Raw genomic sequence first — 25,821 nt, forward strand, 5'->3', positions numbered from 1 at the left:
AGAAATAACATGCATTCAATTAGAAAAAAAAATCAATAATAAAAAAAAATCTGAATAAAACAATATCCATCACATTCCCATCAATAATTTACATTTGTAGAATTACAACACAACTCGCATTGGGGGAAAAAATAACAAAACACAGTGCAACCTCACATACCTGCATGAAAACGTACAGGTTTTCTGAAATGGTTTCTTCACAGGGATTACTGCGCCTGTTTGACCATCAGATATACTATTTTCAGTATGTGAACATAGTAGCCATCATTAGCAATGCAACACGGAGCACTTGATGCAATCTCGTTATAATTTTCCAGACCATAAACATAATGCATTAATGATGCACAATAGATAATATTAAAATGAGTGTAATGTGTGCTCTCTTTCTGGTCCTCATCAGAACATGTGCAGCTAAATAACTGGACTGGAGAAATGTTTTTCTTAGAGAGGCCAGTAATGTTTTAACCCTCAGATCCTGTTAAATATCACTAACGTTGTCCTGATATGGTACAAAAAATGTACCATTTTTCAAACACACACCACGTCAAAGTAAAAATAGGTATTACAATATTTTTTTTTTGTTGCTTAGGGTTAGTTGTCTTCTAATGAATGATGTGTAATTTCATCAATATTTTGTATAATTTAACCCTTCCATGGCCTGTTTTAGTGAGGGACCGCTAATATTCGTCATAAAAATGTTGAAAAACTGCAATAAAATAAATATTTTAAAAATAATTTTATTTACTCCAACTATTATGAGAACAGTCATATGTCTGCCTTTGAATAGGGCCAACATTGATTTGTTTGCTTAAAGTTTGCTGGAGCTTTTTTTTCATTTTACCGTTTTACTGTTTTGTGACATGTCGGCTAAAAGGCATGATCACGTGACTTTCTGTGTAAAAAACATGACATCATAATACACACATGGCTAGAGGAGAGTTAAAAGACCATCATACTTTTTACTGGACCTCAATCGACCAAGGGAAAGTGGTATAATCTGATATTTTAGATCTGAGTTTTGAAAAAAGCGTCAAATCATCCAGCCCTCTCCCTCACGTATTTTACCCGGGCGGCGATGCACCATTCCTGGGGAGCGCTCTGGCAGGGCCCCCTCTCTGGTTCTCCGGGCCTGGAGCTTCTGGGACTGGTTCTGGTTTTACAGCTGCTGCTTGCAGATGATGATAATATTTCAACTCCAGTCAAGTCCCACTGCACCAGGACACCCACACGGACCCCCCCACACACGAATGCACGCGCATCATCGGGCACGCGCGTCCACGTATTCGATTATTGCAGCGCAAACTTTGGACTAAGAAAATGAGAAAAAATGGATCAGCTGGGCAAATTTTGATAAAAAGTTAAATCTGGTGAAAATCAGAGACCAAATCACTTCCTGCATCATCAGGCGGATGTAATCCCTCAGCTCGATCCCCCCCAGCACGGACCAGCTGCAGCTGGGGGGGCGGTGAGTCCCCCGGGGCAGCGCGAGTAGCTTCACCCCGGCAGCAGACTCATATGGCGGGGCCGGCCGGAGAGAATGCCCCGGACTTCGGAGCCGCGTCCTCGCGGTAATATGAAGTGATATTTCAAAAATCACCCATAAACCTATACTTTGACTTCCCCTGATGTGAATTAAACCATGAAAATATAAAAAATATTTTTCTAGGACAACATAACCCCCAGGTGAAAACGTGTGGGTTTTTGCGATTTTCAATGGATCTCTATGGGGACATTTTTTGTCCATATCAGGAGAAGAGGTCCCAACGCGATAAACAGAGAACTATAAGGTGCAGACAGGAGATCTTTTAGGAGCATGGTGTACCTTGCAAAAGCCACCTCTCTGCAACCTACGAACATTATAGCATGATCACAGCCAAAATGACAGCCAAATGAAAAATCAGATGGTACAAAAAATGTGCCAACAGGATCTGAGGGTTAATGGTGCACAATGTGGTGTTTCTTCTGTTTTAAGGATTTGTGGCATAGTTGGCATTTAAGACAAGTTTTCAAATGTGGATTATAAAGTATCTGCCTATGTATGTCTCTCTCCCTATCTCTATCACCTCCAGATATGATCGAGAGAGCCATCATCAACACATTTGTGGGCCATGATGTGGTTGAGCCCGGCAACTACGTTCAAATGTTCCCGTACCCATGTTACACAAGAGACGAGTAAGAAATGGGTTTTCCATTTAAAAGTGGCATCTCTCATGTTTTGTCTTTTGTGCTCTGTTAAGTTCTAATGAAATCATGAGGTAGTTAAGTGTTTATCCTAAGAAATAATCTACAGTTTAAAAGGCTGTGCATTCCAAAACCATTTTGGAATGCAGAATACTTCTACTTAAAGGTAGAGTCTGGAGGTTTTTGCTCAAAATATGAAATCTAACCCTAACCCTAACCCACTATTTTCCCTGTGCCTTACAGTATAACTAAGCTGCGTCTTACCGCGTAACTCCCTAGTATGTCCTACTTTACACCAACTTCCACAGAAGTACAGAGTAACTCCTGCTCACGTCCCCCACTATTTTCCCTGTGTTTTACAGTATAACTAGGCTGCGTCTTAAGAGTGTAACTCCCGTTCAATTACGTCCTACTTTGCCCGGACTTCCAGTGTAACTCCAGGTCATTTCCCACCAACTTTCTCCAGTCTTACCACACAACTCGCGGCTACTTACTGGGTAATTCGCGGAACTTAAGGTGTAACTTCCGAATCATTTTAAGTAATATGAGCACAAGCTTTTGTTCTTTGCAATTGTTACAATCATTTTTTTGTGTCAGCAGGCAAATTTCACCCATATTCCAGGGATTTATTGTTTATTAATTAATTGTATGGTTTGAAATAAGAATAATGTTGAGAAATGGGTATACAGTATGGAAATTGGCTAATAACAGGCTGGCTGGTAGCAAACTTGCAACAATAACTTTCCTTGTATCCTACAACCGTTATCCAATAAGGAGAGAGAACGGCATAAAGGGGCGGTCCTCTCTGTGTGTGCAGCCAAGGGATGTGCGTGAATGTGGTGACGTAGGGACGAGGGCGGGGACTGCTAACTCCATCAGCTGACAAGAAGTTAGCCAAAACGACCGGATCGCTTAACTTCTGCTTTAAGGGCTGTGGATCTCTTGCTCAACTCCTAACCCCCCTCCCTCGAACCCCAACCAGAATATGCACACACGCACATAAACACGTGCTGTGGTTGATATTGTTTTTTTATGTAACTTATGTTTTTTTTTTTGTTGTATATGTTTTTATGCAATGACAACAATTAACTTAACTTAACTAACTAACTTACCTCTCGAAAATGCACATCTATGGAAGTCTGTCATCCCAGGGCAAAACACAAACTATACAGTAATAAATCCACAATAAGAGTCATTCAGAGAGTTATAAAATGCGGCCCGCTTTTGGCTCGACCAACGCAATATCGTTCCGTTCATTGACCGCCGCATAGTGCTCTTTCTCTGTTATTGGCGTTCTCTCTCTCTCACACACACACACACATGCATGACAGCAGTCCGCGGTAAAGCGAAACTCATGGTCACAACCCCCAACCCCACCATACGGGCAGGTATCGACCCGCCGTTCCAGCGCTTCACTTGGACTGACTCTACCTGACCAGACTCTACCTTTAATATATGGGGGTGTCACACATTTGTGTATATTGGAAATTGTGAGGATCCTGTGCATTTTAATTAGTATTGTTTAAAAGATTATACCCTGTGTTGTTTCTTTCAGTTTTCTGTTTGTGATTGAGCACATGATGCCTCTGTGCATGGTGATCTCCTGGGTTTACTCAGTAGCCATGATGATTCAGCACATTGTGGCTGAGAAGGAGCACCGACTCAAAGAGGTTAGCCTGTGATGCATGTCTGTGATCAGTCTGGGGGCACAGCCTTGATTTGCCTGGTGTTTGGTATTTTGTCAATGAGCAGAGCTTGTGTAATGTATAGTATTGTTGCCAATACTGGTACTAATACTGGCAATATTCTTTCTTTTTCTGTTTGTAAACAATATTTCATATGCAGACTAAAACCAACAGTGAAAGTGTGCCATGACAAGTTGTCTGTTTAGCCTGAGACATCTTACATTTCTATGCTACATAACCTTCCAGTGTATCCACCTTTTTCCGAACGTCAAAAACGTAGCCTGTTTTGCCGGTTTTGCTCTTCCGGTGGAATTTTATGTTTACGTTTCCATGGTTTCAGTAGTCGCGGTAAATGCATGTATTTTATTTTATTTTTTTCCAATGAAAATCTGTAAAACGCATGGATCATCACAGCAGCTTTTAACAGTGGATATCACACAAATTGACATCGGTGTTAAAAGCCAGCGTTAATAGATCCATTCGTTTACCGCAACTATGACAACAACTGAAAACCATGGAAACGTAACCGTACAATTCCACCAAACCGGCAAAACCGACTTCCGGGTTTGCCCATAGATGACGTTCGGAAACTTGTGGATAGGAGCAGGTGTAGATTTTGTGAGTAGCTACGAAAAGATCGGCGCTACCAAAAGATTGATGAATGTGGAAATCCATGTAAATTTCTGTCTGCACAAAGTTTACACACAAATTTGTGCTGCTCAAGTTTCATGAAACAGACCCATTAAGTTTGGTTTACCAAAAAAATGATATGAGCCAAAATAATTTTAAGTGACAAATGTAAGCTGTAACATTTATGCTGTTTTCTCAGGTGATGAAGATGATGGGTCTGAACAATGCAGTCCACTGGGTGGCGTGGTTCATCACCGGCTTTGTCCAGCTGTCGATCTCGGTCACTGCTTTGACAGCCATCTTGAAGTATGGGCGGGTGCTGCTGCACAGCAATCCTTTCATCATCTGGCTCTTCCTCACCATCTATGCTGTAGCCACCATCATGTTCTGGTGAGATCTCCTAGCTCTACAGTACTTACTTAACATACAGCCTACACTCAAAATACATCTGTTCCCAGGGCTCAACAGTTGAGACTGTTACAACTCAGACAATAAAACATTGTGGTCATATAGCATACCGTAAAACTTCAAATAATGTCCGACTCCCAATTATCCGCCGGGTGTAGCAAAATATTTTTAGATTAAACGCCCAACCCAAATAAATGCCGGATCAAACATTGTTTTTCTGGTTGCCAAAAAATATTCTATGCAAATATAACCTACCTAAACACAAACAAATAACCTTAAACAAATTGAAAAGGGTAAACCGGTAAACCGGTGTGTCACCTGGTTCAGCACCATGGACAGCTGCAGGGAGGAGTTCAGAACAGCGGTGTTTCGGAGTGGGGGGCTTTCGGAACAGCAGTGTCAGAATGGAGGTGTTTCAGAATGGAGAGCTGTCTCCCCTCTGCTCCTCGTTTAAATTACTTATTACTCCTTTTAAAAGTAGCGTAAACAATTTACTGTTCTGATTACTTGTACACGTATTTAATTACCCTACATTGCATTATTATTAGTTACTTCATTCCCTCAAAAAAAAAAAAAAAAAGGATGGTGGAGCCCACACAGTGTAGCCCAGGACAGGTGCTGAAGTCTGGGAGAGGAGTAGAGCGGCTGGGCGTCCACGGGGTTTCTAACTCGCTCATTATTCCTCTGCACAGGCAGGCTGCACAATGTGCTGCACTGATGTTGATGCGCTATAAATAATTTATACGCTGGTATGTGTCACCAGCCAGCCCTGTCCCTTTAAGACCGTGGCCCGGCGCGCGTGTGTGACGTAGTGGTGCAGGAAGGTAAACAGAAAAAAGAAAAGTAGACATCTACAGTGACAGACATACATAAAAAGAGGTCCTGTTAATGCCCAAGTGTCTAGTCCGCAGCAGTGTCCAGACAGAGTTTGTGTTCTGCCTTTGCTAAAGTAAGGAATTAAATGTGCGGTTTTGCACAAACGGCACAACTTCGTCCTCCTTCCTTCCCACACTTTGGCCGAGTCAAAACATTATAACCAGCTCCCAACTACGGTTCGGACAGAGAGAGGGTTAAAAACATAACATATGGCTAACTGGGGGAAAGTCTCATACAACCCTACTTCAACAAAACTGGACTATACTCTATTGAGTCTATTTGACTAAACTCTATTTGCATAACATTCACACTCCATCAAACACCGGTGTGGAACAAACACAACATTCATGGTTCAGTTTGCTGTGCTATGTTTTGGGTTATTGCCAATTTTATAATGCCTTTCAGTAAGACATTCACCGATATAATTCTGGCTAAGAACATAAACCATTTTTTTCATTGTCAAATCTCTTTTGAGTTTCACCCCTGGAATACACAACATTTCAGGAAACTACATGAAAATAAATGTAACTTGTTTTCCAGTTTTTTGGTGTCAGTGATCTACTCCAAGGCCAAGCTGGCCTCAGCCTGTGGTGGAATCATCTACTTTCTCAGCTATGTGCCCTACATGTATGTGGCCATTAGGGAGGAGGTGGCCCATGATAAGATCACTGCCTTTGAGAAGTGCATCGCTGTAAGGCCATCTCTCTTTTTCCCCAACTTCTCACATTATCACTGTAAAGTATTATTTCAATAACCAATGTCAAAATCTTGCTTCACCTGTGTGTCCTCAGTCTCTGATGTCCACCACAGCCTTCGGCCTTGGCTCCAAGTATTTTGCACTGTATGAGGTAGCAGGCGTTGGCATTCAGTGGCGGACCATAACCCAGTCACCAGTAGAAGGTGATGACTTTAACCTGGGCCTATCCATGATGATGCTCATCATTGATGCCAGTGTGTATGGTGTTCTCACCTGGTACATAGAGGCTGTGCATCCAGGTATGAAATCATTAAAGGGATAGTTCAGCATTTTGGCAAATTGGCCCATTGCCATAATCGCTATAGTCATAGCAGTATGTTTGTTACCTTTATTTGTCGGTGTAAGCTATTTTTAGACTGGTCAGAGCTACACTACAGAGGCTAATGGGATTTCTTGGTTTCCCTCATCAAACTCATCAAATACACAATCTGACAACTCCAAAACACTGTCGTGGACAAGTTGTGACCGGCACATTCACCACGCTATGAGATAATAACGGAACGTTATGAGATGGAGTCGTTTTAGAGGTAAATTCATGCAAAACCGCTGATGCGCATTGCCTTCAGGGACAGTTTTTCAGCAAGCAGTCTCTGTACTATTTACCGTTCCATTATTATCTCATAGCGCGGTGAATGTGCAGGTCACAATTTGTCCACCAGAGTGTTTTGGAGATTTTGGATTGTGTATTTGATGAGTTTGATGAGGGAAACCAAGAAATCCCATTAGCCTCTGTAGTGTAGCTCTGAGCAGCTCGCGGCTGCGCGCCGTTGTTCTAAAAATAGCTTACCCCGACAAATAAAGGTAACAAACCTACTGCTATGGCTATAGCGATTATGGCAATGGGCCAATTTGCCAAAATGTTGAACTATCCCTTTAACCTCTCAGTCCCCTCTCATGTCTTTCAGGCAGTATAGATCAGTGTTTTCCCTCACTTACAGGAATGTACGGGCTACCTCGACCGTGGTACTTCCCCCTGCAGAGGTCTTATTGGTCAGGAAGTGGGCGTGCTGAGACCTGGGATTGGCCATGGGGTGGAGGTAGGACTACCAGGCTGAGTGTGATGGAGGAGGATCAGGCTTGTGCGATGGACCAGCGGAGATCTGGTATGGACAAATATTAATTTGGAGCTTAAAGGTAGAGTTGGAGATTCATGAAAAATTGTTCTAGCAGGTCACATTCGAAGCAGGCTCTCCGAAGTCAGGCCTCCAGAGCACAAGAACACGCAACACTTGTTCAGCATTGGGTTAACATCAAGGTGAAGCACGAAGGTATCGCGCTCTCAGCGTGACCCAATGTAATCCCAATGTGAGCAACACAGCTTTCCGTGATATTGTCACATGTCACTGTGCAGCATCACTAACTGTCTCATTCACGTGAAAGAAAACACCTAACATCATAATAAACCACCCAGCATCAAGCTTAGAGTTACATTGCCACCTACCAGACTTCACTGTGGTACATTGGATTACTGGCGTTGTCTTCCACGGTCGTAACTCTGTGAAGACTCTCAGCATCCACGCAATTAGTGCAAGAAGAGCAGTACGCCCAGAGGAGGGAGAGAGCGACAGAGATGGAAACTTGATTGACACATCATGATTCAATTGACTTGAACGTGGTGTGCAAGATAATTGGATGCTGTTTTTACAGGATTGCCTGTCCCACAGGTGACTGACTATTCATTTTAGTGAAAAGCATTCAATTCATTGGTTTCATTCGGAGTGTGAAGAGGGTTTCAAAAAATGAATAGGATCTCCAGCCCTACCTTTAAGTGCTCATGTTCTATACACCCACACCAACTCAGACTCACTATTTAGTTTGTGTTAGTCTGTGCTCAGCATTGAAGAGCTTTATATGAAAAAATCAACAGCAAAAACCTTGGATGGCTTCTAAAGTTAGATTTTAATTAAGATGTTTTAAGGCCAGTATGTATATGACCACAACATCATCAAGTAAGAGACAATTAGGACAAAAAGTAGTTTAAGAATAACAACTTCTCCTTTTCTCCTTGTCACTCCAGAAGGGATGCGAGGCATAGAAGAAGAGCCGAGCCACCTGCCACTGGTGGTGTGTATAGACAAACTGACCAAGGTGTACAAAACCGGCAGCAAACTGGCCCTCAACAAACTAAGCCTTAACCTCCATGAAAACCAGGTGGTCTCCTTCCTGGGCCATAATGGTGCTGGCAAAACTACAACCATGTGAGTGGGGCTAGTGTGTATGTTTGTGCATGTGTGTGCTACTGAATCTAGTATCCTCTGCTGTAGCACTTGCTGTAGCACTTAATGCCTTCTGATGAAGGACACACATACACACAAAGTGACCTAGAAAGTTTAATGCAGATTGTGAACTGACAGAGCTGTGATTGTTTTAGTTCTTTAAAGTCTAGTGGTGCAATGAATCATTGTTGATCCGTGATCTGTTCAGATCGCTCTTCACGGATCAACATGGAAGTGATCCGTGAATCGGTCGATGGTTGTTCGAGTAGTGTGAGAACACTTAAAGAAAGCAATTAAAGAAACTCCACTCGTATCGACAGCTGTACATCATGTACAACAAAAGTAGATCAGGATGAGTTGCGGGTGGAGATTAATTAGTCACTCAACAGTTGAGAAAATTAGCCCATTAGCGATATCCTGTGTTTTTCTTGTAACTAATTGGTGTGTTGCCACTTCAGGTTTCACTAAAACTTCTAACAATCTTTTGTATACTATTTAGACAATAACTTTCTCATCTTTATTGTATAATGCAGGGAAGGCTTATCCCTTATCCCTGCTAGCCCATTTATACCGGCCATCACTGGTCGTAGTGGATATGAAGCTTGGTTTGTGAAGTGAGTAACTGTTACTTGCTGCTTCAGTGAATTTGTGGTCAATTATGTGGCCTATTTAAAGGGGAACTAAACCCCTCAGTTTTGGATGACGTGCTCTAAGCTTGAAATTCAAAAAATGCCTTGATTATGGGCGGGGCTCCAGGAGCACTCTCCGATCCCCCCTCCCCCTTGCGCCCCATTCACACCCGCAAAATCACACAAAAGAGAAAAAAAAGTAATAAACACACATCGACACTTCTGCTAGCGCTAACGAGCTACTAACGAGCGACTCTAACAGCACTAGTAGGGCGGACACTACTAGGAGAGGACGCCAGAGCCGTGACACAGCATCTACAGCTGATCCGCCGGCTCGTTAGCGCCGGCGGCGGCCGCACTAACGATTCCCGTTCAGGCAGCTGTTAGCAGCCGTTAGCCGCAGCAGAGCAGCTAGAGTGCCTAGCAACCGTTAGCGGCAGGCAGCAGCCGGTGCTGATTGGTCAGGGAGCTGGTGGCCGATGACGAAAGCTGCCTCCAAAACGTCATCTGCCTCCATCTCAGCCAATAGAAAAATTCGATTGTAATAGCCGTGTTTCAACCCATAGAGGGCAGTCACTCTACATTTTTACTACAAAATACACCAAATTGAAATATTTTGACTAAAATGTCAAAAGTTGGACCAGAATCAACTGACAACACTACCTTATACCCAAATATATTTGTTTTCAGCAGAAAAAAGTGGTTTGGGGGTTTAGTTCCTCTTTAAGATGGATTATGGACACGCACTTATCTGAATTACTTAGACCTGGCTTGACATGCCTGCACCCTGTCATCCTGGCTAGCAAACGTGCAACAGATTTAACCAAGATGCACTGATCAGGCTAGGTCAAGCCCAGCTTTATCAGTTTTCCTGGATTTCTAAATTCTTCTTATCGACAATGCATTCACAATGAAGGAAATTGGATTTCTGACTTAGACATGTATGCTGTAATGTTTACAAACCAAGAATAGGGTTATCAATCATCATTTTACTAACTATATGAAAAAGCATCAGAAAAAATGCATTAGAGACACTGATGTTTACAACATACAGACACTACTTGAAGTGTTTGATGACTGATTTTACTTCTGCTGACTGCCAACACAGGTCCATCCTGACAGGCTTATTCCCACCCACCTCTGGCTCTGCCACCATATATGGTCATGATATCCGCACAGAGATGGAGCGTATTCGTCAGAACCTGGGCATGTGTCCGCAGCACAATGTCCTGTTTGACAAGCTGAGCGTGGAGGAGCACCTGTGGTTCTACTCCAGACTCAAAGGCATAGATGAAGAAGACATACGCAAGGAGATGGACAAGTCAGTAATTATCTGTTGGTCAAATATAACAGCATTACAAATTGTGGGGATGAAAACAAATAACTAAGATAACAACAAACAACCATGATATTATATTCTAGATCTTGTATAATTGCCTTGCCTAATTAAAGACCTTCAAGTGTACTCTAGAAGAAGTTAAACCCACCTGTATGTAAATACAAAGAGGCAGAACGACATCGGCTTCTGTTTAGCAGGACTGCGGAAGCTGGGCGCGCGCACTGCGCGCGGCTTCTCGGGCGCTTGGGTGGTCGCACTAGGAGCGTACTTCTCCTCCTCTCTCCGCGCCGGTCAGACATCGACTGCAGTCGTTCACTCGGTTTTCCACACACACGTCATTTTAAACATGTGTGTGTGTGTGTGTGTGTCTCATGTGCAGACGCAACGGTCAAATATGTATAGACGGACAAGCAACAACTTAGTTAATCATCATTTAATTATTTTATTTTGAAAATTGACCGGATTCTCTCGCCTTTTCTGTGCCCGACTTCCTGTCTGGTACGATTCGGTCTATCCAGCTTGACAGATGGCGCCCTCGGCGTGCGCGGCTCGCGTGAAAAATAGAAATTAACCGATCTGAAGCGCTGCAGGCGCGCGCACAGCGCTCCACAGCGCGAGATGTGCGACCAGGCAGACCGGTTAACATGTGCGCCGATCTGAAACTGCCTCTGCTCCAGGGCGCTGCGCTTCGGTTCCGCGTCCAGTGCGACCAAGCTGTAAGGCAAGGGGTCATGTGAGGGTATCGCGCTAACACCAAAAACAACAACAGTACAATAAAATGAGCACTGAAATCCCATTATTTGCACAATAAAATGAATTTGAAAAAACATATTTATAGGGGTGTCTAGTTTTATTTTTTGTTAAATCATTTCCAACACAATTTTAAATGCACAAATACACTTTTTTTTTTCTTTTTTTTTTAGACATAATGAACTGTACAACTACTTTATTTTCTGTCTACAGTATACTGTTTTTAATAATTTCTTTCTATGAATTCAATGTATTTTTAACATCTTTTTTAACCTCTACACTCAATGGGTCTCATTCATGAAACGTGAGTAAATCTGTGTGTAGATTTGCACATAAAAGCTCACGTTACTAAAACTCTACTCCGGATTCATGAACGGTGCGGGAAACTCAGATTTGATCGTAAACACGTGTGTAAGATGATGAATCCCAGCCCATCGTAAACTAACAACTGCCCCTGGTGATCAGCAATTAGCATAGATCTCCATACATGAATAGCCATATAAGGAGATCCTGACCACCATATTAGGAGGTAGGTGCCTCCTGCTCACCTGCGGCCATGACGCAAACGAGGAAAGAGGGAGAGAGAGAAAAAAAGAGAGATTGCGGATCGAAGTCATTTTGGGTGAAGTGGAGTCCAGAAAAAATATTTAATTCTCTTCTGTTAGTAGTGGTATGACTGGGACAGGTAATCAAAGGCTGGAGGGAAGAAACAGATTTAGTGAATTAATAATAATAATAATAATAATAATAATAACAATAATAAATATATATAAGGTTTATTAAAGAACCGTTTAAGAAGTAAAGCCAGAAATATTCGATATGATGATATATGAAAATGTTCGATATCAAACATGAAAAAAAAACAGCAGCGGCGGGAGGAGTCTCTTCACAGCCTCAGCTGTAGGCAGGTTATATTGTTACAGAAGCACTAGCTGTCTGTCACAGCTCCATCCAAACCGGTGCTGACTGCGCTGCTGCGCAGGGTGAAGTGTGCACCCACCGAACGTGTTGCAACACAAAAAAGTTTTTTTCCGGTTTTATATCAGATTATTTTCATCATTAGATGGAGCCTTGACGTGTTTGTGCGTGTCCGATCCCTAAAACGTCTCTCTCTCCAAATATTTCTAATTGTTTGTCATGTTTAAATTACGTGTTTCAAAGGCGTCGGCATATTTTGAACATGAGAGAGAGTAATACGGATTAAAATTGTAATTTTCAACAGTGACAAGCAGTATTTCTGTGCATTCCTACATTTACACAAGCGCAACACACAGTCCGGAGCAGGTGTAGATTTTGTGAGTAGCTACGAAAAAATCAGCACTACTAAAAGATTGATGAATGCGGAAATCCACGTAAATTTGCGCTGCTCAGGGTTTACACACAAATCCGTGCTGCTCACGTTTCATGAATGAGACCCAATGAACTTAGTTTTTAACCCTTTACACTTGCTCCATGTCTCCAGGATGATTGTTGACCTGGAGTTATCAAATAAGCGTCACAGTTTGGTGCAAACTTTGTCTGGTGGGATGAAGAGGAAGTTGTCTGTGGCCATCGCCTTCATTGGTGGCTCAAGGGCTGTCATCCTGGATGAACCTACAGCGGGAGTAGACCCCTATGCCCGCAGGGCCATCTGGGACCTCATCCTCAAGTACAAACAGGGTGAGTTGAGGCTCTATAGCCGAGGGTGTCCCTGCAACAGCTGATTATAAATGATGATGCTGATTATAAAGACTATCGTGTAACTGTATCCTTTGGTAATACCTCTCACCAATCACCAAAAGTATTCCTTGGCTTGCTTTTCTTAATTTCAAAAGATGAGGCTGCCTGGAGTCTGACTTTTTTGCATACTGAAATAAACACTAACAAATTGTTAGTGTCCCCGGCCAGCTAATAATGCACAGTGGGCTAATATAAAACACAAAAAACATACAACTGTGTACCTCTTACGGGATTCGATCACCTGTGTGGCAGGTAACTGCTCTACCCACTGTACTACCGCAGCAGTCAATTCCTGTGCTGTACGACAGCAAATTTAACCAACTTATCGGCATTCCGAAACATGAAAGTAAACGTTTGGAATGGCGTCTCACCGTGGTTTGGGATATGGAGACTGCTTGCTTAAGCGTAATCGTCACTAAATAACAGGAACCACATCGGACACCTGCATACTGCCCTATGAACAGCAGACAAGTGTAACTTGTGCTTTCTTCAAGGTTCACCTAAGGTTCATGAGCATACATATTCGTTCAATCAAGGGTCATAAACATAAACATTTCCATTACAGTTTGCAAACAACCACCTAAGGGCTGTGAGTAACTCTATGCAGCTCTACGCTGATTTTAGAATTTGTGACTCTTTATACAGTATATGCTTGATTTAAATGAAGACCTTATTTGAGTTATCAACCTCAACATGCAAAAAACCCACTGAACTTGGGACTAGGTTGAAATGCTAACTTGTGTCCATGTGTTAGGGGTAATTGCTGCGGTACTCTACATGAAATGCCTGATAATCATTGTGCAAACCACCTTTTGTATATGGTGTCAATGTGTGTTCCATCTTTGACTCAGGTCGTACGATTCTGCTGTCCACCCATCACATGGATGAAGCAGACCTTCTGGGAGATCGCATTGCCATTATCTCACATGGGAAACTGAAATGCTGTGGCTCACCACTCTTCTTGAAGAGCACTTATGGAGACGGATACAAACTGACACTGGTTAAAAAGCAGAGTGAAGAGCAAGGTTTGTTCATGGGTACATGTGTGCAAGTTTTCTGTATGAGTTCTGAATGGCTGTTACATTACAGTGGTACTGACAGCAGAAAATGTCCCTGGACATGTCTTGGAACCATTTCAACCCCAGGCTTAGCTCCTGTCATTTAGAATTAGTCAATATCAGCATGAGTAACAGGCTAACAACGGTGATGTAAACAGGATACATGATGTTTCCATCGAGTTAATAAATTAGCCTGTAGTTTCCTGACTGTGAAAAGTCATTAATGATAATTAATAGGTTGTTGACCTTCCTCTTACCTTTTCTCAGTTCTCACTTCTGCCTGTAGTTTTTGACTGACATCAATGTGTTTTCTTTGTCTTTTCCTTCATCCTTCGCTTTTTCCAATAACCCAAACTGTCCTCCACCTCTCCCTGAATCCATCCATCCATCCATCCATCCATCATTTTGCATGTTTTCCCTTCATCCTTCAGGCCAAGGCAGACAGCTGCAGCCTCCTTCATCACTGTCTCCCTCCTCCTCTCTGTCGCCTTGCTCAGAGACCCGGGTCACCCAGTTTATTCGCCATTTTGTTGCTTCCTGCCTTCTTATCTCTGACTCCAACACTGAGCTGTCATATGTGCTCCCCTCTGAGGCTGTGAAGAAGGGCTGCTTTGAGAGACTTTTTCAGGTAGATAAATAAACACATTAAAGTTTCTTGTCAAAAGTTTCTAGAGACTAGCAGGCGGATCAGAATGGTTCATGCAGTTAGCATCTTTTATGTGTTAATGTTGTTTTTTAGCTTGCAACTGGCAGAGTCTGAACCAAGTATTAGTGTCTGTGCTATCTGTAAATTTGCCCTCTCTGAGCCGGTGAGATTTCAGGTTGATTTAGCCAGCCCCCTGTCCACACAAGTTGACTGGTCACCCCAAGTTTGTGATGCATGCATCCTGAAATATTTACAGTATGAGACTGTCGTTGGTTAACTGCAGTTCAAAGTGGAAGCTCTCAGTCATGATGTTGATTGATTATTTTATTCATATGTGCTTTGTAAGGAAAAGGAAAATGGTGAATTTTATCTTTCTCTACAGCAGTGAAGTAAATTAAGAAGTAACTGATACATTTCCTCCTTTTGGAAACCCTTTGACTGTACAGACTGTATTTCTGGACCCTCTGATAACCGGGCTGCCCCTCCCTACACACAGAATCTGCACAGTGTGTAGGGCACCATGATCCATGGGTCCCCATTTTGCGCGAGGGGATGCGTTCTCCGCAAATGCACACAGTGTAGAGCATCGAGTCACCCTGAGGCAGGAGAGAAAAAAATAGACGAGTAATCTGACAGTACGCGTTGCCACAATGACTAGTGGTCAGATGCGCCGACATAGGCAGTTGGAGAGCTACAGGTGGAGAGATGGCCTCCAAACGTCAGTATGAATTAGGACCAAGCTAAACAACAACAAAAAATAAAAAAGTTGAAATAAAAATGTAAACTATAAACCACTTTGTGGCATAAAAACCTCAGCTGCTACTCAGGGGACAGAAGAGAGGATAATTCTGTGTAGATGTGGACTGAAGATGAAAGGCACACATTGTTCCATTGTTGAAAGAGGCTGTTAATAGTCTTTTGTAGGACATTCAGGTTGAAGTTACTTTTTTGTTGTTTTTTTTTCAACGAAAACCTCTTTTGTTGAAATTATTGTTTTTTTAATTGATGACTATTTGTGACTCAGATTTATTTATGTATTCTAGTTTGAAGCTATTTTTATTTGATTTGTTCTTACTAATAAAGGTTGTCAACTTAAACGGCATATACAATAATTTTATAACTATTTTACATTTGGGATTGGGTGAGGTTGGCTGGAGGAGGGCCTCCAAATAAAATTCTGCTTAGGACCCCAATTTGGCTAGGGCCCTGATCGTTAGCTTGGCCAGGGCCCTGATTGTTAGCATTCACTGGACAATTCTGTAGAGTTGGAAGTATGTTGCTGTCAGTAGTAGCCAATGAAGATCGACTGGTTTGTCAGCGCTTCTACCTGCAGGACCACGATGAGGCTTTGCATGATGATACACATTTGTGGGAACTTTATGAACAATATTGATTTCTATTGTAGAGGGGCCCTCAGAGGTATAAATCTCCATTATTTATTTACTGTTTGTTTTGATTTCAGAAATGCTTTAACGTCAAATATATGACAAGTGGAAAAATCAAGGTGTCCAGTGAACTATATTTCATATAATGAACAATGGTAAGTTGGTGGTTGGGTAGGTAGATGGGTAGCTGGGTCACTCTCTTCTGTTTCGTGTGTCTTTAGGCTTTAGAGCAGAGTCTGGACAGCCTGGCCCTGACCAGTTTTGGGGTGATGGACACCACCCTGGAGGAGGTCTTTCTCAAGGTTTCAGATGAGGACCAGTCTCTGGAAAACAGCGATGCTGGTGAGACCTCTCCTGGGCCTCCAGGTAGTACGACACATCCACCATCAACATACATCCAACGTTTTTGTCCTTATTATACAGTGTGTACTATCTGATTTAATGTGCTAAGGTGGTGACCCCCCCCCCCCCCCCCCCATCTCTCTGCAGACATGAAGGGTTCCCCAGGGGGCAGCTCAGTGGGGAAATCTTCAGTGGGTTCTGGAGGCCTGTGGGGGACACAGTGTGAGATGGCATCTTCAGTGGAGGGTGAGAAACTGGAGGTGGAGCTGAGTAATCTGGTGACATGTGCTAAACTGAGCCAGAGCCATTCCTCCCTGAAATCCTCTTCATCCATCGGTTCTACGAGAGGGGACGAAGGGGGGCTCTATGCAGATTTCTATGGAGATTACTGTCCACTTTTTGACAATGGCCAAGAGTCTGACTCCGCCAGCTTAAGGGGTAAGACAGCAAGATTTCAGCTGTGCTCTGTCAGACACTTCATGGCATGCAACCCACCCTCTTTCCTAGCCACTTCTCCTACCCTGGGGTTATGTGATATATCATGAGGTTAAGAAAGGATGTGAAGGAGAATTGAAAATGATAAAAAAAAACTGCAGTGCAGAGATGTGACTGCACCTTTATATAATCAACTTCCGGTAACACTACATAATACGGCCTGCATCTTAGCGCGTACCTAGCGCTCACTTTCACCTACGTTGTGCCTAATTCCACAGAAGTACAGAGTAACTCTCGCTTAATTCCCCCACTATTTTCCCTGTGTTTTACAGTATACAGATGTAGCCACCTTGAAGTTCCCCCTGGTCCCTGTCGGGACCTCTGTGGGACCGTGATGGGTCCGTGGCGGGTCCGTGACGGGCTCCCGCTTGGCCCGTGGCGATAATTTAATCCCCCGCGATGACGTAGCGAACGCAGCCACGACTGTTAACGCCCCTCTGCAGCCCGTGTGAAAATCAGCTGCAGTGTCTCATTTGTCCACGGGGAGGAGCAGTGATTTTGACCCGAGTTAATCTGTCAATCACTTTTCCTCCTCCTTTCTTTTTTCCCTCAGATGAATTGCTATAATTGCCACCAAAACAGGCGATCTATAAGTAGCTTCAAAGATAAATAAACACCGACAGAGCACAAATAAAAATGTATATCACTCGCAGTTTACCTGTCTACAGATTTTGCATTCTACTAAATGTTTGCCTTGTGGTGGTTTTAATGGTAACACTGAAGCAAATAAACCCTAACCAATAAATAAACAACATGCCAACGTGTCCGTGAATATACACGCATGAGACTGTGTGTGTAAAATGAAAGTGTGGTCCTATAAGTGACCGCCCTTATAATCAAACAAGAGGAAAAATAAATAATTATGAGGTTCATAAATTAAATTGCCATGGCACAGCTGAGACTTAACATAGGCTACTGGATGTGTTTTGTTTTGTTTGTGTGAAACCTGTAATATAAACAGTTATTTACAAGCCCCTCTTTCAGTTTTCTCCAGTCGGCAACCATGAAATCTGCTGTGCATCTCTGGCTTGCTCATTCGCTCCCGATCCGCGAATAAATAAATACATTTCTAGTGACCACAGCGCGTCACGTCTCAGAACCACGGGCTACATTTGTGTATTTATTAGGGCTGGGCAAGTTGCGTTATGGCAACTCATTAAACTATCAGGGCCGACATTTATTTTATTGCGCATTAATGCATGTTGATCACATGCTTTTATTTTGTAAAAGTCTGTTGCTGGCTGCTGCGGTGTAGGGGTCAGACTAGTCGCCGGACACCGTAAACATGCGCTGTGCACCTCTGTAAAATTCTCAATAAAATTTCATGAATGAGTGTATTTTTCACCACAGAATACTAATATCCCTCCCCCTGCGCTATGCTGACCTGACGCGTCTAGTGGTTGACAGCGCTCTCTCTCTCTCTCTTTTTTTTCACTTTTAATGATAAAGTCACGTCAAACCAGCCATTCCCATTAGGAGAGCCAAATGCCTGACGCGCGATCTACTGGCACTGACGCACCTGTCTTAATATGGAACTCAACATGAGAGCGAAGGTGCGCTCTGCTCTTATTTCCATCCCACCCCACACACGTCGACCTGTGTCTTGTGAAGACGTACAGCGCGATCGAGAGAGGGCGAGAGAGAGACCATAGTAGACTATACAGCGCGCGCACTGCACACCAGCTGATCCGCCGGTCCATTGAGTGAAATAAGCAAGTTTAGTCAGATAATCAGGGCCGTTGCTAGAAATTCTGGGGCCCCTGAAAGAATACTAAAGTGGGCCCCTGACTTTTCCACTTTTTTTCTTAGACTAAGTGTATGATCATTTTTTATTTAGCCTACTTTGTTTTGATGCTAATGCAGCATTACTATGAGTATTAGTCAGGGTCTTATGCAGAATAATTCAGTCATACAAAGATTAGACTAGGTGCAGCAGGTGTCTTCAAGTTTGTGAAGTTGTGATATCAAATCGGAATGGGGTTTATAGGGGGATTGACAGTATAGGCTAGTGCTATAACTAGTAAATTATAGTGAAAAATCAATACATTTAATTAATAAATTTAATCCAGAGGAAGTACAGAGTTAAATGAAATTCCAGCACTGACTCCATATGCAAAATTACAACATTTTTTGTAAGATAGATAATAATGTAAGATAATCATGAAAATAAAAATGTTTAAAGCAGGACCTTAAGGAAATACCTGCTCATTTTCTAATCAATTCATAGTCAAAGCAGTGGGGGATGCTTGGAGATGGTAATGCTCTGGAGCAGGTGTGAATGTTCAGGGGATTGGAGTGTGTTGTTGCTCAGGAGAGAGTCTGGTCCAGCTAGCCTTCCAACATAACCTCCCCTCCCCCGGTCCTCCTTCAAAGTTGAACAGCCAGCTCCATTGCAGGCTCTGTGCGATTTGTGTGACAATGGGTGACCAATAGGTGGCCCATTAGGGCAAACAAAAGATTGAGCAATGATAATGCTAATTCCCCGGTCGAAGGCATGCACTGAATACCTGCAACTGCAAACATCTTAAAAAGGCTTTCATCACTCCCTTAGTTTTTTCCTATTTAAATGTAGATTCACAGTAAATAAATTGTGATAAAAAAATTGACAGTAGGTATTATTAGCTACAACAATTTATTTCCAGATAAAACAGTGGCCAGCGCATCTCCAGTAGCTAGGTCTGTCATAATTTCACTTCTTAAATCAAACATGTACTCGTGGTTCTATGAATTATGTGAATTTCCACTCACCACCAGCAGCGGCACTTTAAATGCCGCCTCTGGCGATATGTACTGTTCTGTGAGAGAAGCGCCATCTCCTGGTCATGTCATGTATTTCATTGAATGGGTGGAGTTCCAGTAAAAACTAGTCACACCCAGGAAAAGGAGGGGGTCACTCCAGCTGCTGGGACTTTGCTGGAGCTCTGCTGGAACTCTCATGGGAACAGCATGGGAACAGCATGGCAGCAGCATGGCAGGGGAATTTCTATGTGGCTCCTACTGTAACTAGGCTGAATCTTAGAGCATAATTCCTTAACTGCTGTCATGCCTGCGCGCTTCTCTCTCTCTCTCTCTCTCTCTCTCTCTCTCTCTCTCTCTCTCTCTGTATGAACGGAAATAACGGAGAAAGAGCGCTATGCAGAGATGAATGAACGGAACAATATTGTGTTGCTCGAGCCAAAAGCCGAAAAATCTATTCATGGCGGACGTAATTTATTTGTGGCACGCTGCCACGAATAAATGAATGTATGGAAAACTGCTGTTTTGGTTTGCTTCCTGTATTTGGTCCTATTAAAAGTCTGATTACGTTCTCACCTGAAGGGAACCAGACCATGGTTCACTTCAAACCGGACCGAGTCCTGACTTTTTTGGGGGACCATGGTCCGCTTGTTTGGTCCGGCAAAAGTCCGGACCATGGTCAGGGGGAGTGTTCACACATTAAATTTTGGTTTGGACCAAACTGAAAAGTTCCCCGGACCATGGTCCGGACTTTGTTGGATCAAAAAAGCGGACCATGGTCCCCCAATAAAGTCGGGACTCGGTCCAGTTCGAAGTGAACCATGGTCCGGTTCCCTTCAGGTGAGAACGTAATCGGACTTTTAATAGGACCAAATACAGGAAGCAAACCAAAACAGCAGTGCATCATGGGTTGAAGACGGATGTGCAGTGTTTCCCATACATTTCCATATTTGTGGCGGCCCGCCACAAATAAATTACGTCCGCCACGAATAGATTTTTCGGCTTTTGGCTTGACCAACGCGATATCGTTCCGTTCATTCATCTCCGCAAAGCGCTCTTTCTCCATTATATGATTTTAACAAAGAAGAATGCATGAAGTAATAAACCGCAGTATCTGTGATTCTGTTTTTTCTTTTTTAATATGAAACAATTTTAAACAGTTTCAGTATATTTCCATTTTTTCTTGTCTTTTTCATATGATGTTTACTTCAACTCGAGGGGATGCAGAGAACCCACCATCCCCAGAGCCAAAAGTCCTGGAGGGGCAGGGCAGCTTTAAGTTGGAGGGTTGGTGGTTAAAGCTAAGTCAGTTCCATGGCCTTGTTGTCAAGAGGTTCCACTGTGCCAAGAGGAACACCAAGGGCCTCTTCTCTCAGATCCTCTTACCTGCTTTCTTTGTCTGTGTGGCCATGACTGTGGCATTATCTGTGCCCGAAATTGGTGAGGTTTTACAAATGGCTTATGCATCCTTTGCCCCCACAGTCATGTTTAGTGCTAATTTGTTAGTGTACTTCAGAGCTTGTTACTGAAAATAGTTGTTGTTGATGATTTGTACAGCCTAAGCGCAAGGTATGAATGTGTTTATGAATGGGTGAATGTGTAAAGCACTGTGTAAAGAGTGGTCCTAGAGACTAGAAAAGCACTACATAAGTGCAAGTCCATTTACCATTTAATAAATTTAAGTCCAATTTGAATTGATAACAATAATACAAAAAGATCAAATGCAAATGGTTCTAATATTTAATGTTGCCAAGAAGTAACTGAAGTATCATTTGTCTTTTTTCACAGGAGACTTGCCCCCCCTGATCTTGTCCCCATCTCAGTATCATAACTATACTCAGCCTAAAGGCAACTTCATTCCTTTTGCTAATGAAGATAGACCCCAGTACAGGTAAGATGTGTGCAAATGGCCCTCTCTGGCATAAGATGTTTGAATGAAGTACAGAGCTAAGGAGATGTCAGATTACTTCTGTGAGTCATACATTATCTAATGAGGTTAAACTTTGTCTATATAGGGGAAAAACTAGTGCTGTCAATCTATTAAAATATTTAATCGTGATTAATCGCAAATTAATTGTACATTTTTATCTATTCTAAATGTCCCTTGAATTATAATTTTAATACTCGCTCGCGGCTCACGCACAAATTAGACCAGACGCCAAACTTATCACTGCAGGGCGCGTCTGGTGTGAACGACACAATCGCCTGGTGTGAACAACACTTCTCTGCGCTTGGCGGCGCTTCCACGTCCGGTGTGTACCCGGCGTTAATCCCGCGATTAAATATTTACACCGTTAAAGGAGCATTATCGCAAATACAGCAGTAATAGCATAAAATAAGCTGAAATATGCAAAAGATGGGTCGGGGGGGGCCATAACTCTAAATTTACAAAAAAAATCGCCAACAGTATAGTGTCCGTGGGGCAAATGCAGCATTTGTCTTTGTTATGATCCAAGCCGGCCCGGCGCTTGCTGCGTTCAATTGCACTCGGAACTTGCAAATCCGACCTCCGAACCGGAAAAATGCAACAGTAAATTGTAATGTAGCAGTGTCACTGAATCGCTCGGTAGAACACTTTGTCTCCACGTCCCTGTGTCTTTCTTCAGCTGTCCTCTCAGCGTTATTAAGGAGGAGGAAGTTGCAGTTGCTGTTGTTGTCGTTGTTGTGGTTGTGCGCGACGTAGAGCTGCCGCTTCCACTAGCGAGTTTTCTTTTTCCCGCGATTGCACGTTCATTCAACCTGGTGAGGGAGGAGGAGGGAGGAGGAGGGGGGGGGGGGGGGGACTAAACGAGGCTGCTCTCTCTCTCTGACAGCTGCCCACTTGTTTATATCTGATAAGCTCCGCCTGGCTCCATCTAGTGGCCGAATTAAGAATTTGGATTTGCGATAATGCTCCTTTAAAATTGAATTTCGTTAACACGTTGATAATGCGATATTTTTGACAGCACTAGAAAAAACAAAAATACACAGTACAATGTGATTTTAAAGAACAGTAGGAATAAGAAGTACTTTATCAGTCCCAAAAGGGAAATTCATCCATATGTCAGCTCATCTACTATTTGCAGAAGAATTAACACTAGAACTGCCAACATTGCAGTTACTCCTAAAACTGCCAAGGTCATTTTGACCTCCATTCATTCTAATGCAAAAATGGTAAATGGACTGCATTTATATAGCCATATACATTATATAGCCAGCCAGACACACAGCTCGAAACACTTTATAGTAATGCTTCACATTCATACACACACTTTAAAAAGTAACAATTGACGTTGCTAGGCAACCAAGATAGAAAGCTCTTGGTTAGTTTATTTTTCGAATAGTGTGTGTATATAAAAATTTACAAAATTGTAGACTGTCATTGTTACGTTCAATTTTTATGAGTAATGTTCATTTTGTATCTCTTTGACACCTGTTTTAACTGTTTAACAGCTTTCTAATATCTTATAACAGGTTACATGCTGTCATTCCGACATCCCACCATTCCGACATCCCACCATTTAGACATACCACCACTGAAATAATTTGTTACATAGTTCGGAGCAGGTTTCATACAACCTTTACTTTAATTGCAGTCTTTAATTGCAGTCTGAGTGTTGCACCTTTTACCTCCCCTGTTAGGAGTAAGATGTTGCTAGACTCCAGTCCACAGAAGATCGTCAACACTCTCCGTCTGCCTTCGGGTGTGGGTGCTACCTGCGTCCTCAAAACCCCCTTTAACAGCACCCTGGACCAACTGGCCCTGACCCTCAACCCCAACGCCAACAACTCCAAGACCCTGGCTGCACGCTACTTTGACTCCATGTGTCTGGACTCCTTCACGCAGGGGGTCCCGCTCTCCAATTTTGTACCCCCACCACCCTCACCAGCACCTTCTGATGACCCAGATCCCCGTTTTGAGGATGGTCTGTGGAACTTAACAGTTACCCCTCCAACTACTGCCGAAGGTGAGTCTTTATGCAACCCACTATGAAATATGCAGTTTAAATCTATCTCTCTCTCTTGGTAATATCCTAATATATGTTATTAATTTCATCACAGACATGCAAACTATTGAAGAAGATGTTGAAACAACAATACAACACATCCTTAGAACATATGGCAATGAGCATGGGGCGCATGACGACTACCTATTTCTCTAACTTCCCATTTCTCCAACCATACATTTCTTTATTTTTGCGTCCATTAGTCCGACCTCCCATTTCTCCGACTTAAGTAACCCTAACCCTAAACCTAACCGTAACACTGTAGAATAACTCGGATTAATGGGTAGTCGGAGAAATGAGCGGTCGGACTTTTGGGCGGTCGGACTGACGTATGCTCCCTATGAGCATGATGCTGATGAGACTGAGCATGAAAGTGGTTTACTGTACACAGAATGAAATACAAATAACATTTCAGATCACAGCTGATCTGAATTTTGTTTATTATTGATGCATCTCATGGGTTTGAATGTGGTTTCTTCTTTTGCGATCAAATATTGCTCATTTTCAAATTAATAAAAGCAGTGATACAATTATTCAGCATCCAGCAAAGCCGGGTACATGATATTGTAACAGAACACCCTACCACACCCAGGTAGTGTACATAAGACAGCGAAGAGCAGGACCAATATACCTATATGTTTGCAAACTAATAACAACATCAACAACAAAAAATAATAATAGCTATGATTGATGAATCAATAAATAAAGGGAGAAAAAAAGGGACAAAGACTACATATGTGTGGGACAATGAGATTCCAATGCATTGAGTCTAAAATTCTAAAATTAGTTTTAAAAAATGAACTTTCTCTTCTGACCCTTAGCTCATAACTTAACAAATATTTTGTATGTTTTATTTAAATTCAACTTTCTCAAGTTATTTCACATAAGGAAACATTGTGAGCATGAAGCTTTCATGCTATTTCACAGTTCCTCTCAAGTTCAACACAGCTTAACTATGTACAATTAAACAGAATAAGCAGTCAAGGCCTTCCTAGTCTTTGTTAAAAGTGCATTTTCAGCTGTAGAAAATGTTCACATTATTTGACAAAAGATTATGCATCAGCTTGGACCCATCTAGTAGCTATTTTAAAGTAGGCTGTACATAATCACATCAAAAATGACACCTACAACCAAGTTCACTACCGCTTTGGCTAATAAAGGTGTGTGTGTGTGTGTGTGTGTGTGTGTGTGTGTGTGTGTGTGTGTGTGTGTGTGTGTGTGTGTGTGTGTGTGTGTGTGTGTGTGTGTGTGTGTGTGTGTGTGTGTGTGTGTGTGTGTGTGTGTGTGTGTGTGTGTGTGTGTGTGTGTGTGTGTGTGTGTGTGTGAGTGCGCGGAGCGGGGCACAGCTGCAGTGACCTGTATGTGTGTATCTGCTGTGAAAATGGCTGGCAGTCAAAGAGTTAATGAGCTATTGTTAATATGACCCTCTACCTCTTGAAATGTCTGCCATAAAAAGCTCTACTGAGTTAAATGAGGCCTCTCTTGTGTTTGCATAGAGCCTGTGACATCCCTTCCCACCCTCCCTCTGTCCATCCACGAGCCTGTCCGTTGTACCTGCTCCATGCAGGGGACCGGCTTCTCCTGTCCCAGTGGGGTGGGAGGACGCCCACCCCTCTTCAAGGTGGTGACAGGTGACATCCTTGTTGACATTACTGGTCGCAATGTGTCCGAGTATCTGCTCTTCACATCAGACAGACTGCGACTACACAGGTAGGACTGCATTTGCGATATGATATATACTGTATATATATTAGTTGCTTGACTACTGATATTATAGTGGTATTGTGCAATTTTTAACTTAGGCAGAAACTGTCCTATCAGCTGAGTATCTGCATTAGGGGTGTAACAGTGCACATAAGTCATGGTTTGATACGTACCTTGGTTTGTGTGTCATGGTTTGGTACAACGGGACAAAAGCAAAAACATTTCCCAAATGCACAAGACTGGTTCCTTTTTATTTATTTTTGAAAAGATAGCATTTGA

The 25,821-nt window shown here is 42.6% G+C and overlaps 1 protein-coding gene across 1 annotated transcript in view; it reads left to right on the forward strand.

The window, feature by feature from the left end:
- abca2 (ATP-binding cassette, sub-family A (ABC1), member 2) overlaps window positions 1-25,821 on the forward strand; it is a gene marked incomplete at its 3' end in the record, with an annotated part of 98,757 nt that overhangs the window by 53,403 nt on the left and 19,533 nt on the right. Inside the window, exons 8-24 of the mRNA XM_083979089.1 lie at window positions 2,070-2,172; window positions 3,737-3,851; window positions 4,696-4,886; window positions 6,321-6,471; window positions 6,572-6,776; window positions 7,476-7,640; window positions 8,555-8,735; window positions 10,491-10,703; window positions 12,934-13,130; window positions 14,042-14,219; window positions 14,690-14,876; window positions 16,501-16,621; window positions 16,769-17,059; window positions 21,071-21,292; window positions 21,641-21,743; window positions 23,474-23,799; window positions 25,335-25,548. Of these exons, the coding sequence (XP_083835215.1) occupies window positions 2,070-2,172; window positions 3,737-3,851; window positions 4,696-4,886; window positions 6,321-6,471; window positions 6,572-6,776; window positions 7,476-7,640; window positions 8,555-8,735; window positions 10,491-10,703; window positions 12,934-13,130; window positions 14,042-14,219; window positions 14,690-14,876; window positions 16,501-16,621; window positions 16,769-17,059; window positions 21,071-21,292; window positions 21,641-21,743; window positions 23,474-23,799; window positions 25,335-25,548 (3,163 nt within the window). The remainder of the gene's footprint in view (window positions 1-2,069; window positions 2,173-3,736; window positions 3,852-4,695; window positions 4,887-6,320; window positions 6,472-6,571; window positions 6,777-7,475; window positions 7,641-8,554; window positions 8,736-10,490; window positions 10,704-12,933; window positions 13,131-14,041; window positions 14,220-14,689; window positions 14,877-16,500; window positions 16,622-16,768; window positions 17,060-21,070; window positions 21,293-21,640; window positions 21,744-23,473; window positions 23,800-25,334; window positions 25,549-25,821) is intronic.

Source organism: Trachurus trachurus (assembly GCF_905171665.1).
Source record: "Trachurus trachurus genome assembly, chromosome: 9".
In the NCBI taxonomy this organism is placed as follows: Eukaryota; Metazoa; Chordata; class Actinopteri; order Carangiformes; family Carangidae; genus Trachurus; species Trachurus trachurus.